At 36.7% G+C, this 14,828-nt stretch overlaps 1 protein-coding gene across 1 annotated transcript in view; it reads left to right on the forward strand.

The window, feature by feature from the left end:
* Positions 1-14,828, forward strand: part of ATP8A1 (ATPase, aminophospholipid transporter (APLT), class I, type 8A, member 1) — a 375,206-nt gene that overhangs the window by 87,808 nt on the left and 272,570 nt on the right. Inside the window, exon 6 of the mRNA XM_006898188.1 lies at positions 12,132-12,172. Coding sequence (XP_006898250.1) covers positions 12,132-12,172 — 41 coding nt within the window. The remainder of the gene's footprint in view (positions 1-12,131; positions 12,173-14,828) is intronic.

A 14,828-nucleotide genomic window follows, 5' to 3' on the forward strand; every position in this document is an offset into this window, starting at 1 on the left:
TCAGTCTTACCCCCACCCCAATGCCAGCCTCATTCTACAACAGTGGCACCATATAGCATTTGTCCCTTTGTGACTGAGATACCTCACTCAGCATATTTGCTTTTTAAATGGTTCTCTCCTTCATCTGTTTCAATGTACATTATTTATCCTCTCTCTTTTCTTAGTTTCCCCCCAACCTTGATGTCAGTTCTGTTTTATAACAGTGGCATTATGCAGTAGTCAGTCATTTTTGATACAGTGACTGTGTATTCTCTCCGTCTTCTTTTAATGCTTCCTGATCATTCAACATAGACTCTAGGCTTAAATTTGTATTTCAGTTTCTCACAGCTTGAGAAATGGAGACTAAATTCTTCCCTGTTTATTCTCTGATATTAGCTTTCTGTACATTCCATTGTAATACTTTGCTTCGTTTTCTCGAGCTGCCTTTGAAATCTTCAGTTCAGCTCTTTTACTTCCCCATCTTTTCCCTTTGTTTTGGCTTCTTGATGCTCTAGTGCAGTTTTTAGTCTCTTCTGACATCTATTTTGTTTTTTCTTTCTCTTCTCTCTGATATCTTTGATGTCATTCCACAACTCATCTGGTCTTCAATCATTGATGTTCAATGCTTCAAACCTTTCTTAAGATGGTTTTGAAATATAGGTAGAATAGAATCAAGATCACATTTTGTATCTTGTGGACTAGTTTTCAATTTTCTGCAGCCTCAATTTGAACTTGCATATGAGTAATTGATGGTCTGTTCCACAGTCAGACCCTGACCTGGTTCTGACTGCTGATGTTGAGCTTCTCCAATGATTCCTTTCAGAGATATAGTCAATCTGATTCCTATGCAATCCATCAGGTGAGGTCTGAGTGTAAAGTCACCATTTATGGGGTTTTTTTCCAAAAGGTATTTGCAGTTAATAAATCATTGAACATACAAAATTTGACCATTTCCAACCTCATTTCTGTAACCAAGCCCATGTTTTCAGAATACTATTCCTTCTTCATTGAGTGCAGCTTTTGTATTCTAATCACCAGTTATTATTAACACATATTGATTACATGTTCAGTCAGTTTCTGACTGCAAGATTCATTAAAAATTTTCATTTTCTTCCTCTTTGACTTTGTATGGAGCATATATTTGAATAATAATTGTATTACAGATCTTCATTATATGTGTATAGATAATATCCTATCACTCCCAACAATGTACTTCAGGATAGAACTTAAAATTGTCTCTATACCTATGGATACAACACCATTCTTCCTCTGTTTTTCATTCCCAGCGCAGAATACCATGTGATTATTTCAAAGTGGTCAAAAGCTAGTTCATCTCATCTCAGAAATGTCTAGAATGTTGATGTTCATTTGTTTCATGTCATTTTTCATGGCTTCTAGTTTTCCAAGATTAATGCTTGTATATTTCCAATTATTAAAGGATGTTTACCACTATATCTTCTCATTTTTATTGACCTCCAGTCTGGGCTCTACCTGTAATGTATAACTATCCTTGCTCCTCTTCATAGGGTTTTCAGAAGAAGATGGGCAATCCTACTTCCTACTCTTAATCTGTGAATTCTACTAACATCTGTTCACTATGGGTGACCCTTGTGACATTTGACATTCCCGTGGCATAACATTAATCATCATAGCAACTTTCTTGTTACCTCAGTACAGAAAACTGACAAACAAGTGCTGTACTAATTAGAACATTGAATTTCCTCAATAACAAACTGATAAATACGTGTTGTACATTAATAGCAAGTCAGGCATATGAATATCATGTTACCAGATCCAGTTGAAGCCTGCACAAATATGGCAGGATGTACTCCTGGAAAGGTGTTGAAATATAGGCTGAGACTCACACTGGCATGCCGGGGTAACAACCCAGATGTGAATATTATGGTCACGTGGAAGTCTCTGCAGAATCTTTGATGCTGTGCTCAGCTTTCAGCCCCAAAGGGCTGCTGATGAAAAAGGCCTTTCAAAGATTATTTAAATAAGAGGCCCCAGCTTCCAATGGATGTTGATCAATAAAGCCTGCCTTCCATGTTACAGATGCTTTACATAGCAGCCCCTAGCTACCAAACAACTGTTGGTGAAAAGGTGGTGTGTTATATAGATCTTTTAAAACATTTAGTTAAGTGCTCATTATACATTTAAGTATTCGTGATACATTCAGTGTAAAACTAAATGGCAGAGAAAGAAAATAAAAATATAATGAAAACCCAAAAATATGTTTGTGTCTGTTTGTATAGAGGCGGCTATGGGAAGATGCATCAGCATTCCTTTCTTTGAAAGTGTTGAATTGAGATGAGGAGAACTGTCCCCTTTTAGTTTGTGTTTGGCTTACTGCAAATGTTATAAAATTGTAGTTTGTTAGGGAACAGCAGCTGAAAAAATATATATTTTCAAAGTACTTCAGTTTTTACAGCCGAACAAACTTTCCATTCTGTTTGTTGATAACTGAGAGGCAACGTGTAGGTGGAGATGGGGAAGAGGCAAGAAAGAAAATGTACTGTTTCAATAGAAGAAGAGATCCCTTAGGAGATAGTAGGAGGACAGTTTAATTGAGAGAGAGAGATGCAGGAAAGAGGAGGTAGTTTAAATGTGGAGGGAGCAGCAGTCCAAGCAAGAGTGAGAAGATCGATGTAGGTGTGTGTAGAGAGTGGAGATCTGAAGGAATGTTTTCTGCCTTCCATCTTTCTTGGTGCAGTGGCAACTCCTTGGTGTTGCTCTTGAGTCTGAGAGGTCACTTGTGACATTTTACCATGTGAAGTGTAACCAAGTAGATGGTCCAGGGCTATTTTTAGAGGTGAACTAATAAACACCTGAGAAGTGGCAGCATTTTAAGGAGGTCTAGTTTAGATTACAGAGCTGGAAAGAATGGCCCTCTGCTGACATCCGTAGACAGCTCGTGCTGGTACAGTTAATAGTTGCATAACCATTCCAAACAAATTGTACTGAAAGTCATTTTAGTAACTTAAAAGACTGATCAGTCTATAGTAAATGTTTAAATAGTTCATTGTTATCTTTCTTTGTTCATATAATTTATGTTAAGTTGCAATTCATGATAGCTAAAGCAATAATGGAGAAAGAACAATGTAGGAGGACTTACACTACCTGATTTCTACACTTACTGTAACACCAAAAGAACAAACAGATGTGTCTTGGAGAAGGTGCAGCCAGAATGCTTCTTGGAGCCAAAGCTTTTTGTCAGTACTTTGGGTATGATGTTAGGAGAGGCTGTTCCTTGGAGAAGGACATCATTCTAGGGAGAGGGAAGGGATGGTGAAAGAGAGGAAGACCCTCAACCAGGTCGGTTGACACAGTGACTGCAGCAATGAGCTTAAATGTGTCAGAGATTCTGAGACTGGCACAGGATAAGACAGGGTTCAGATGTGTTGCTTATAGGTTTGCTATGGCTCATACTCAAATCTACAGCACCTAACAACAGCAACAAAAACAGTAAAGTCACAGTAATCAAGGTGGTGTGTACTAATTAATGTGAAGCTAAGCACATAAATCAGTGGAAGAATTAAGTGAGAGTCCAGAATCAATTTTTGTGCCATATCAATTTAATGAGCAAGAAAATTCTTCTGAAGAGATGCACAGATTTTTAATTGAAATCTCAGTACAAAAATATATACATATTGTATGACTCAATGTAATGAAATGCAGTCCTAATCTATAGTGATGCAAAGTGAAGTTGTTGTAAATGGAAGTGTGGCTGTATAAAGAAAATGGACCGTAAATGGGGCACAAAGAAGAGTCCTTCTGGAGGCCTGTATTTGTTTTCAATGTTGAATATACAGATGCTCATAATTTTTAAAAAAATCACTGAACAAAATATTTAGAATAAATAATAAAAGTCTCATGAACCTGAACGAGAAGGGTACTCTAAACAAGGGAAGTAGACTAGACGTAGGATTGTGAACTTTGCAAGTGGAGGCAGGCTGATGTTGTTAGGTTTCATGGAGTTGACTGTGACTGAACCTTGCCCTGTTCTTTGCTATTGAATATGCTCAAGTCACTGTGTCAGTCCATCTTGTTGAAGGTCTATCTTTCTCTGACTGACTCTGCCTTTGCCAGCATGATGTCTTCTTCCAAGGACCAACTCCTCCTGACAACATGCCCGAAGTATATGAGGTGAAGTTTCACCATCCTTGCCTCTAAGGAGCATCCTGGTTGCTCTTTGTCCCGGATAGGTTTGACTGTTGTTTTGGCAGTCTGTGGGATATTCAATACTCTTTTCCAACACCACCATTCAAGGGTATCATTTCTTCTGTCATCCTTATTCATCATTCAACTTTCAGATGAATAGGAAGCAATTGAAAATACCATGACTCGGATAAGGCACACTTTCGTTTTTAAACTGATATTCTTGCTCTATTTAGCATTTTGAAGAGGTTCTTGACAACAGATTTTCCCAGTGCAACATATCTTTTGATTTCTTGACTAGTGTTACCATTAAAGTTGTTTGTGAATCCAAATTAAATGAAATTGTTAGAAACTTTAGCCTTCTTTCCAGTTATCATGATGATAGTCCAATGGTAAGAATTTTTGTCTTCTTTATGTTTAGATGAGAAATTTCCCAAGTGGTGGCCAGCACTCTGTCTCAGCCATGTGTCACAGTGCAGTAATTGAACCCACTGCTTTCTGACCACTTGAGTTGCTGGAGAAATTGGAAATATTATGATTAGTTCACATGCTGATTTTTTTTAAAAAATATATTGCAGTTAGGAGACAATAGATAAATTTCAATTAGATTATAAGAAATGACTGTTGTAGAATGAGGCTGGCATTGGGGTGGGGGTAAGACTGAGAAAAACTGGATGAAATATGTTTAAGGCATTGAAGTCTATGGGGGAGAGAATAGTCTAAAAGTATTATATTTTAGGGCATTATTTTTATCGTAGGAGTATGCAATGAGGGTTGCAGAGTGGATTATATTTGGGGGTAGGGGGTGGGGTTTGGGGAGGTGCGGGGGGGATTGTGTACCAATGAGGGAGTTTTTCTTTTGCTTTTCAAGGAGAGGAGCAAATGGGGTGGGGGAGGGGGGAGAGGTTTGTGCCGGGAGAAGGGTGCAACAATGAATGAATGGAATTCCAAAATCTCTGTAGATATTCATTGAAATGAAAAATAAACAACCTAAATTAAAAAAAAATGACAAAACAGATTTTAATGCTATAGCATTTTATTTCTCATTTCATTAATGTACATTTAAATTCTAGTCATTCATTGCCAGTTAACCTTGATTATTGTGAATTTGAACAGTGCCTTGCCAGTTCTTTGTTTAGTTGTTGTTGAGTACCATCAAGTTAGAATCCATCCATTGCTGACCCTCCAGCAGCTTTTCAGAGACAGTTTAATTGTACAGGAGGATATTGTCCATCTTTTTCTTGTAGAGCAGCAGGTGGATTTGAACCTGTGTCCTCAGAATTGTAGCACCATTCCAGGAAAGTGCATTTATCCTCATTTTTGAGGATGCTGCTGCTATACCTATGGGCACTGGTGGTTCAGTAGTGGCATTCTCACCACCATACAGGAAACCCAGGTATAATTCCTAGCCAGTTTATGTTCATGTGAAGCCACCACCCATCAGTGGATGCTTGCAGCAGTGCTTGCAGACTGATTCAGAGTAGGAAGAAAGGCCTGATTACTTATTTCTGAAAATCAGTCATATCCCACTGGATCTTTCCTGATTCTTTCACCCCCTCTCTCCATCTACCAAATTGTGTGGCCCTGTAAATCCCTCTGCTCAGTCCTCATCCCCTCTCCTCTTCCTCCTTTGGGCTTTTGTATGCACCCTACAAGTTATCCTTCTGTTTTTACAATAATGGTCTTATGCAATATTTGGCCTTATAAGACTGAGTTCATTCACTCAGCATACTGCTCTTTAACTTCTCCCCTGTGGTATAGTATTTCTTTTATAATCGCTGCTCCTGAGTTTTGCATAGTATTCCATTGTATAAATGTATCACAGTTTCTCGATCCATTAATTTGTTGATGGACATTTAGGCTGTTTCCATGCTTTTGCTGTTGTGAAAAATCCTGCTGTGCAAAATTTGTGGGCGCATCTACATTTGTGTTTCAGTACTATTTTCCTCGAAGTATAGTCTTGGCTGAAATAGTGAAATAGCGGGGTATGTGCCCATATGGGTATTTCTATGTTCAGCTTTATAATGAAACACAAAACTGCCTTCTAGAGTGGTTGTACCATTTTACAATCACAGCAACAGTGCATGAGAGTTTCAAGATCCTGTCACCACAATGGTCCAAGCCCCATTCAATTCTGGGATGGATTTCATTGCACTATGACTAGAGCGATCCAGCAGAGTGTGGAAATTATCAAACAATATTATCAATGATGTCACACAATTAATATCCTGCTGAAGATCATAAAAACACAACTGGAATAGTCATCGACAGAGAACTACCAGAAATACAAGTTGGGTTTAGAAGAGGCTATGGTATTAGGGACTTATTTCCAGTGTCAGATGTATCTTAGCTGAAAGTCGAGAGTACCAGAACAATGTCTATATGTGTTTTATTGACTTTGCAAAGGCATTTGACTGTGTGGATTACAACAAATTGTGGCTTACCCTGAGAAGAATGAGAATCCCAGAATATCAGAGTGTGCTCATGCAAAACCTATACTTGGACAAAGAAACAGTTGTCATAGCATAGCCAGAAAAGACTCCATGGTTCAAAGTCAGGAAAAGAGTGTATCAGGGATATGTCTTATCTTCATATGTTTTCATTGTGAAACAGATCATTCAGAAGGCTAGATTTTATGCAGAAGAATGTGGCATTAGGATTGGAGGAAGACTCATCAACAGCCTACATTATGCAGGTGACACAACTTTGCTTGCTGAAACTGAGGAGGGCCTGAAGCAATTACTGAGAGGGTCAAGGACTATACTCTGCAATATGAATTGAAGCTCAACATCAAGATAACAAAGATTCTCACCACTGGGCCTATTGACAGCACCATGATAGATGGAGAAGAGACTAAGATTGTAAACAATTTCAGCTTCCTTGGTTCCACAACCAACACTCTTGGCACCAGCAGTCAGGAAATGAAAAGACAAATTGCATTAGGAAAATCTGTCCTTATGAACCTCTCCAGAGTACTGAAGAGCAATGATGTCAGTCTAGAGACTGAGGTGCACCTGATCCAGGCCATAGAGTGTGCAGTTACTTGCATCAGAGAGCTGAACAGTGACCAAAGATGGCAGAAGAAGAAATGATGCCTTTGAATTGTGGTGCTTTAGATGAGTATCGAACATACCATGGAGTGCTAAGAGAATGAACAGGTCAATCCTAAAGAGAGTGAAACCAAGCTTCCCCTTGAAGGCAAGAATTTTGAGACTCTGTCTTGCCTACTTTGGGCATGTAGCCAAGAGGGACCAGTCCTTGAAAAAGGACATCATACTTGGAAAGGTGGAGGGACAGCACAGGAGTAAGAGATCTCAAATGAGATGGTTGACACAGTAACTGGAGTAATAAGGGTAGGTGTGTCAGAGACAGTGAGATTGGTTCAAGATAGTGCAGGGATCAGAGTAATTTGCATAGGATTGCTAGGAGTTGGAGCCAACTCCACGGCACATAACAACAGCGTACCTGGAATGGCCATAAATCTGGTTTTGTCTTTACCCTTTAAAAAGAGATTACATCATTTTTCCAGATCACACTCCAATGCACTGGGAGAGACAGCCACTTCATAAGCTCTGAGCTTCTAGTATTACACCACTTCATAAGCTCTGAGCTTCTAGTATTACATAAGCAATATCATGGAGCAAGTTGGCTTATGGTGTCAGTGTGTGTAAATATTGCAATGATTAAAAGTTTATGTATTAGCATAGCTGATCAATTTTAGCCACCTGCCATTCATATCCTGGCCCCTCACTATGTAAATATTGTAAAAATTGAATTTTAACTCACTCAGATCATAGTTTATTTTACAGTGGAATTATTTTTATTTTATTTCTTTCATCTTTAACATAAAATAGTAAATTTTTTTTGGATAAGTGAACTAGATTACCTCAAGTGTATTATATACATTCTTGCATTTATCTCTTCATTTAGCAAGCATTTGAATGCCTTATTTTACCAAGACTGCTATGAGTTATGAGAAATTAAAAAAAAATGAATAAAGCCCTTCTGTTCAGGGAATTTTGATAAACCAGAAGATTATATTTCCATTAAAATAATTATGATCATAATACTGATTTTTAAAATTACTAGTATGTAATTAACAACAACAACAGTATATAATTTTTGTTGGATTTATTATCTAATATATTGGGAGATCATTATAAATATTGTCTTTTGACGTTTAGCAATTTTAATTAGGCCTTTTCTCTCCTAACCTGAAAATAAACTGAATAAAGCATCTGTGTGCTTGTACTCATTCAGCAAACATTGACTGAGTAGCTATCCTGTGCCAGGTATTGCATTATTTCCAGAGATTGCAGCGATAAACAATGTTAGCTTTGGCCTCGTGGAGTTTACTGTGTGGATAATTTATTGACAGACTGGTTTGTTCTTTCTCTTAAGTTCTAATTTCTTTGCTCTCTAGGTCACATTATTCACTTCATTTCCTTTTTTTAATTTTTCCTGAGTAGGGACAGGGAGGAGTATTTGTTGAGAATGTAGCACAGACACATGGTTGTTTTTGTTGTTGTGAGTTCCATTGAGTAAACTGCAACTCATAGTGACACTATGAACTCATAGAGTCTCTGAACCCTGCCCTATCCTGAGCCAATCTCATTGTCTCTGACACATTTACCTCTGTTACCCCAGTTTCTGTGTCAATCCATCTCATCAAGGAACTTCCTTCACCCTTTGGAGGCTCTTCACCATTTCAAGCGCGATGTCCTTCTCTAAGGACTAGTCCCTCCTGGCAACATTCCTGGAGTATGTGAGATGGATCTTAAAAATCCTTGGTTCCAGGGAGCAGCTTGGTTTTACCCTCCCCGGGACAGACCTGTTTGTTCTCTTAGCAGTCCATTGTATATTCACTACTCTTTTCTAGCACCATAACTCAAAGGCATTCATTCTTCTTCTGTCATCCTTAGTCATTGGCCAGCTATCTGATGCATAGCAAGTAATTACAAGGACTGTCACCTGGATCAAACACACCTTAGTCTAAAGACTGATGTTATCACTCTTCAGTAGAAGTCCCTGACAGCAGACTTTTTCAGTGCTTGCATTTTTAGTAGTATTCTATTGATGTACTGTTCCAGTCATTTTTGGAAAATCATCAGCAAGATTTTGTATGTGTGTGATATTACTGATATTGTGATAGTACTGATATTACTGGTATTGTTCAATAATTTCCACAATCTTTTAGATCATCTTTTTTTTCAAACAAGAATAAATATATATTAAGTAAATTGGCTAGGTAATTGTCCTCTAGATTTCTTGATACAACCTGGTGAGCAAACTGAAGGATGCATTAGCTTTTTGGGATAGGTTACTTGCTATATCATCCATTCCTGGGGCCTTGTTTTTGGCCATTTCCTTCACAGCAACTTGAACTTTCTCCTTCATCACCATTGCATCTTGGCCATACATTGTTTCATGAAATTCTTTTATGTATCAAAATTTCTTTTGTTACAGTAACTGTGCACTCCTTCCATCCTGTTTTGATGCTTCCTGGATCATTTACTCTTCTGCCTATTGTTGTTGTTGTTGTTGCTTGCCTTCGAGTTGAGCACAACTCATAGAGACCCTGTGAACAAAAGGCCTGAAGCCTTTCTAGAACTATTGACATTTATCAAAGTTCATAGAGTTTCTGAAGACATGTTGTTTAGGAAGTGGATGATACTCCTGCCATGTTGTTGTGGTTGTTGTTGTTGTTATGTGCCATCGAGTTGTTTGCGACTCATTGTGACCCAGTGTACAAGAGCTCTAAACGCTGTTCTATCCTGTGCCAACCTAGCCATCTCAAATGCACTTATTCCCACCGCTCCAGTCACAGAATTGATCCATCTCATTGAAGGTCTTCCTCTCCTTCGCCGCCCCTCCACTCTGCCAAACATGATGTCCCTCTCCAAGGACCAGTCCCTCCTTGCAACATGCCCAAATTATGTCAGATGAAGCTTCAGAATCCTTGACTCCAAGGAGCATTCTGGCTTCACCTTCTCTAGGACAAACCTGTTTGTTCTCCTAGCAGTCCATGGTATTTTCAACACTCATCTCCAGCACCACAGCTCAGAGGCATCAATTCTCTTTCTGTCAACCCTACTCACTGTCCAACTCTCTAATGCATAGCACGTAACTGCGAAGACTATAGCCTGGATCAGGTGCACCTTACTCTCCAGCCTGGCGTCATTGCTCTTCAGTACTCTTGAGAGGTCCCTCACAGCCGACTTTCCCAATGCAATTCATCTCCTGATTTCCTGTCTGCTGTTACCAAGAGTGTTGATTGTGGAGCCAAGCAAACTAAAACTGTTAACTATCTCAATCTCTTCACCATCCATACTGATGCTGCCAGTTGGCCCAATGGTGAGAATCTTTGTTTTCTTGATGTTGTGCTTCAGTCCATATAGGAGGCTACAGTCCTTGACCTCCTGCAGCAAGTGCTTCAGGTCCTCCTCAGTTTCTGCAAACAGGGTTGTGTCATCTGCATAACGTAGGTTGTTGATGAATCTTTAACCAATCCTGATGCCACATTCCTCTTCGTACAGACCATCGTCTCAGATGATCTGTTCTGCATACAGTTTGAAAAGGTATGGAGACAGAATACATCCCTGATGGACCTCCTTCTTGATTTTGACCCATGTAGTGTCTCCTTGCTCTGGTCTGATGACTGCTTCTTGGTCCAAGTATAGGATTCGCATTAGCACAAACCCTATGTACAATAGAGCGTACTTAGACTCCTGCCATAGCTTCTTTAAATATTGTAGCTTGAGGCTTGAATTTGTTCTGGTCCATAGCTTGAGAAATGCAGAGTGAGTTCCTCCCTTTTAATTTTCTGACTCTAGTTCTTTGCATATTTCATAATGGGAAAGAAAATTTGTTGAGTAACTTCATTGCTGTGAAGTAATAATAAGGCACAAAGAGATCTATCTCTACCATTTAATGATTTGTTAATAATACTATGCTTTCACTTTTTATTTGTAAAGTATATATGTAAACTTTGACTTTATATAACCAGACACCTGGGATAATTCCACTCCAAAATTTTCTGCTGTTGAATCTTCTCTTGTTTATTAACCTCATATCATAAAGTTGATTGGGTCTTAGATTGATAATCTAGGACTCAGTAGAACAGCCCCATAGGGTTTCAGAGGTTTTAAATCTTTACAAATGCAAACTTCTTCATCTTTCTTGTGTACAGCAGATGGCAGATTCAAATTACTGATCTTTTGGTTAGCTGTCAAATGCCTTAGTTACCGTGCCACCAGAACTCAATTCTGACTTCTAAGAATCTGAGGTTACAGACACTTTGTTTATTGGCTATTAGACATTCAGTTTGTCTTGGCATTACTACTGTTGTTGCATCTGAAAGTCCTTCAGTTTGTCACTCCATTGTTCACATAATAATTTGTGGCTTTCTCATTCAGCCAAGCCCCAAAATTATATGTGCGCTGAGAAAGTCCTTAGTAACTAATGACAGTGAGATTGCCATTGGTTAATAATGTGTGACTGTCGATCAAACATGTATGTTACAGTTAATTCTGACAATCCTGTATTGTGTTTCCAAGATAGTTAATCTTTTTAGGGAAGGGACTGTCCATCTTTTCTTCCAAGGATTGGCTGGTGAAGTTAAATTACTGGCCTTTCACTTGGCAGCACAGAGTGCCTTACTTTGCTTGTTTTTAATTCTTCATATTAATGTAAATCTTCCTATGTGTAAAAGTAACATCTGTAAAAGTTGCTCATGTGTACTGTTACATCAGAATCTACTACTTCACTGGGTTTCTGAGGCTTTGAATCACACTAGGGGAAATTGCACATCTTTCTGCCAGGATGCAGCTGGTAGATTTGAACCTGATGTCTTTGGGGGTCAGCAGTGCAAGTCCTTACTACTAGACTACTGGTGATTTATTTGAAGTGTTCCTTTTAAAATTTATCATTTTGTCATTTTATGCCTTTTGTTGAGAAACTATTCTAAAAAGTGTCACCTTTTCTCTTTCCAGTCTTAAGAAATGGTGCTTGGGAAATTGTTCACTGGGAAAAGGTATGTGCTAATTATTCTGTTATTCTAGGGGAAAAATTGTGTAGAGGTGCACTTTTATGCAACATATGTAGCTGTTAATAATTATTCTAATATGAGAATTATTATAATGATCAATGTTTTAAGCATACATGGAATCTTCATGTAGCCATTTTCATGTAATATTTTGACAAAATATTGCCAAGATAATTATTTTTAAAAGAATGATTTAGAATTTTTTGTTCTTTCATAGTATATTGTTTTCATAGATTCATTTAACCATAAACTGTTTTATGTTGTAATTTTTTTTTCTTTAGTCATTTACTGTCCAAGGAAAAATAAGTTAGAGTTCTCCTATTTCTCATTTATATATTAAGTAGGTTTCAAATTCATATACTGTGCTAATCACATTTGCACATTATTAATTCTTTTAGAAGAATAATGTTTTATAAGTGAAACAACATCTAAAAATGAATTGGAAGTCTGTTTTATAATGTTAAGAACTTAATATTCACAGAGACCCTGCAATGTTGTTTTAGTAGGTTGAATTAGAACTTAAATGTTATACAAACGCCCATATTTTTCAGACTTTATTTTCAAAAGGTAAGCCATTAATCATTATCGTTTAGATTTACAGTTAATCTAAACTTAGCGCAAGTAGATACCTTTTGTGACTTGGTAAAAGCCTCTTTGGAGACCAGGACACTTTACTCAAGGAACTTTGTTTTATGAACTTAGGGAGAGTTATCATAGTACAGGTACATCTCATTTATACTGGTCAGCTTAAAGACCATGTTCTTGCTTCTGTCTTGTGACAGTGATGGTTATTCCCCAGTACTAAAACCATTAAATTAAGGCAGCAGTACATTAATAACATTCTAGTGTTTTCTAAATTAGAAGCCGTAATAGAGATTAGTATCCCTTCTATATATTTGAAGCATCTCCCCATCTCCTTGGTCTATGATATAAGAATATGAGAAAAAAATAAAAAGCTCAATATACTTTCAAAAGAAGTTTCTTTTTGCTCCTGTACTTAAACATTTTTTTAGTAGAAACATGTAGGCTGTAGTCAGGTATGATGCTTTCAGTATCATTATAAATATACTTTCATGACAAGAACTATTATTGTAGTTCACATAAATGTCATATTAAATTGATTTGTCAACTTCCTCTTACCTACTGAAACAACTTGTTAACAACATAGATAAACATGATAAAAATCCAGAGATAACTATCTGTTTCAATCTAAATAAACTTGTGAAAAGGCCTTATTTTCTTAATAGCCACTCTTTATGTACTAATGCCATTGGTCTTTTCTATATCACCTATTTTTTTCACATTTTCAAAAATAGTTATGGAATCACCAGTCACAATTATCTTGTATATCAGTGCTATCTTTTTGCTTGTACACCTCATTTTGAAATATAGGGAAACCCAGGAATAGAGTTTGAACTGTTGCTAGAAGTAATTTAATCCTAATTAACTAAAATAACTTAATAAAATAGTTTTAATAATCTGATCTGATTAATATTTAGAAATTTTCTTCAGGAGAAAATAATGAAGCCACAGTGATTGAAAAATAGTTTTCATTTCTACTGCCTTTTACCTTTTCTAATCAAGATTTCTTGAAAGCAGTAAAACTTAGTACTTGCAAATAAGGGCTGCTCCAGAATGTTAGAATTACAAGAAGCTGGCTGTGGATTCAAAATAATTATTTAACAAAAATCTATAGCATTCTTAACATCAACAGTATCTGATTAGAAAATAGGGTGAAAAAAGAGGTCTCATACCAGTATTCAGCATATTCATTTCAAATATTCAATATGGCATATTCAGTATATGCAAATAAATTTGAAATATATATGTGACCTTTCTAAATAAAGCATACAAAGCTATGTATTAAAGATAATATAAATTTACAGAGGTGCAATATTAAAAAAAATTATTAGCTAAAAATTAAAATATTAATTGTATTCAATTACTGACAATATCTAGAAAAATATGGTTGGTTTTTCCTTAAGTGCTGATAAAAGTATTAATCTTTAAATGTAAGCTATTGAGAAATTAGAAAAATACAATTAAAAAAATTACAGAGGGTTAAATATCAAATACAAAGGAAAATAATAAGGTACATACATTTGTTGCATTAGTAGAGGTGATAAATAGATTTATCTGAAACAAACTCCATTTAGTAAAACAAAATCTATTTTATAAAATGACAAAAATATTTGGAAACCAGCTTATTTGACCACAGATTAGTAGTTATAAGAATTGAAAGAGTCTGTCTGACTCACAGGCTAGCTAAAAGAAATTTAAGTTGTAAATTGTTAAAATATTAGTTTTGAAGGTCATGACAAATGCAATAAGTGCTTTAACAAATAATTTGAAAAGCAAGAATATTTTGAATTTGATTTAATAGAAATAGGTCTGTAACTTGGGATGTGTTGAATTTGATAATATAAAGTGTAAAGCTGATGCATAGAAAAACATGTCTACAATCAGAGGGCAGAATACAGAAAGAAATCACATTATATTGATCCAAGTAAGATTGTGCTAATTGTAGATTATTTAAGATGTAGACTCTTCATCTTGAGACTGATAAAAAGAAATTTCTGATAATTTTTCCTAAGACCTTAAAGTAGGTAAAAGTCTACATAAAAAATGTGTAGTGTAGCATTAT

Source organism: Elephantulus edwardii, unplaced genomic scaffold (genome assembly GCF_000299155.1).
Source record: "Elephantulus edwardii isolate Elephantulus edwardi_28Jun2011 unplaced genomic scaffold, EleEdw1.0 scaffold00222, whole genome shotgun sequence".
In the NCBI taxonomy this organism is placed as follows: domain Eukaryota; kingdom Metazoa; phylum Chordata; class Mammalia; order Macroscelidea; family Macroscelididae; genus Elephantulus; species Elephantulus edwardii.